The sequence below is a fragment of the Antrostomus carolinensis genome, unplaced genomic scaffold (assembly GCF_000700745.2).
Source record: "Antrostomus carolinensis isolate BGI_N321 unplaced genomic scaffold, ASM70074v2 scaffold39714, whole genome shotgun sequence".
NCBI lineage: Eukaryota > Metazoa > Chordata > Aves > Caprimulgiformes > Caprimulgidae > Antrostomus > Antrostomus carolinensis.
In genome coordinates this window covers 26,383-27,063 of record NW_010313545.1, presented here as the reverse complement: position 1 = coordinate 27,063, position 681 = coordinate 26,383, and the positions used below count along the sequence as shown (strand labels likewise).

The window sequence follows — 681 nt, the reverse complement described above, 5'->3', positions numbered from 1 at the left end:
AGGGAAACGGATTCATCAGAACAGCAGTCCACGAGGGACAAGTGCTGAGAGGCACGACAGGAGTGGCTGATGTGTTCCCCACAAAGCCCAGCTACTAGCACCCAGCAGAAGATGAAGGTAGCCCATTTGCACATGGCACAGTACTCTGCCTAGACCCCAAGGGATGAAAAAGTGGAGCAAGAGTGACCCAAGGCTACAGGATGACCAGGATTTGCCTAACGGAGTCTATGGGCTCAGCTCCCACCTTGCAGAGATCTAAAGATGCTCATCCAATGGAGGGGAGGGGAAGGAATCAGAGAAGCCTTAACAGACTGATTGAAATGCCACCGCAGGCCCCATCCCACCGGAGGGAGGAGAATGGGACAGGACCCATAAGGGGCTTTATTTAGATGAACGTTTGTGGAGGTGATGACAAGGAGAATCTAATGTGCTTACTATGAGGAGAGACAAAATACAAGGTAGGGGAGGAGATGGTTGCAGCATCCCAGGCTCAGGGCTCAAAGAGTGCAGTGAGGCCCTCTCCATCCTCATTTTCTAGCACATTCGTCTCCAGTGATGGCTTCACCTTTTTGAAGAGAGATGGGAGGTTCCGGATATGGACCTCCTTGCGGAACTGCTCCCCGAGGGGCTTCTGCAGAGGACAGACAGGCAGGCATCAGTCATTACTGCCTTCATAGCCCT

The 681-nt window shown here is 52.6% G+C and overlaps 1 protein-coding gene across 1 annotated transcript in view; it reads right to left on the bottom strand.

The window, feature by feature from the left end:
• Positions 1 to 155: 155 nt before the first annotated feature.
• The window catches only part of XPO5 (exportin 5), a gene marked incomplete at its 5' end in the record, with an annotated part of 26,391 nt that continues 25,865 nt past the window's right edge, over positions 156 to 681 (bottom strand). Inside the window, one exon of the mRNA XM_029084835.1 lies at positions 156 to 631. Within this exon, the coding sequence (XP_028940668.1) occupies positions 491 to 631 (141 nt within the window). The remainder of the gene's footprint in view (positions 632 to 681) is intronic.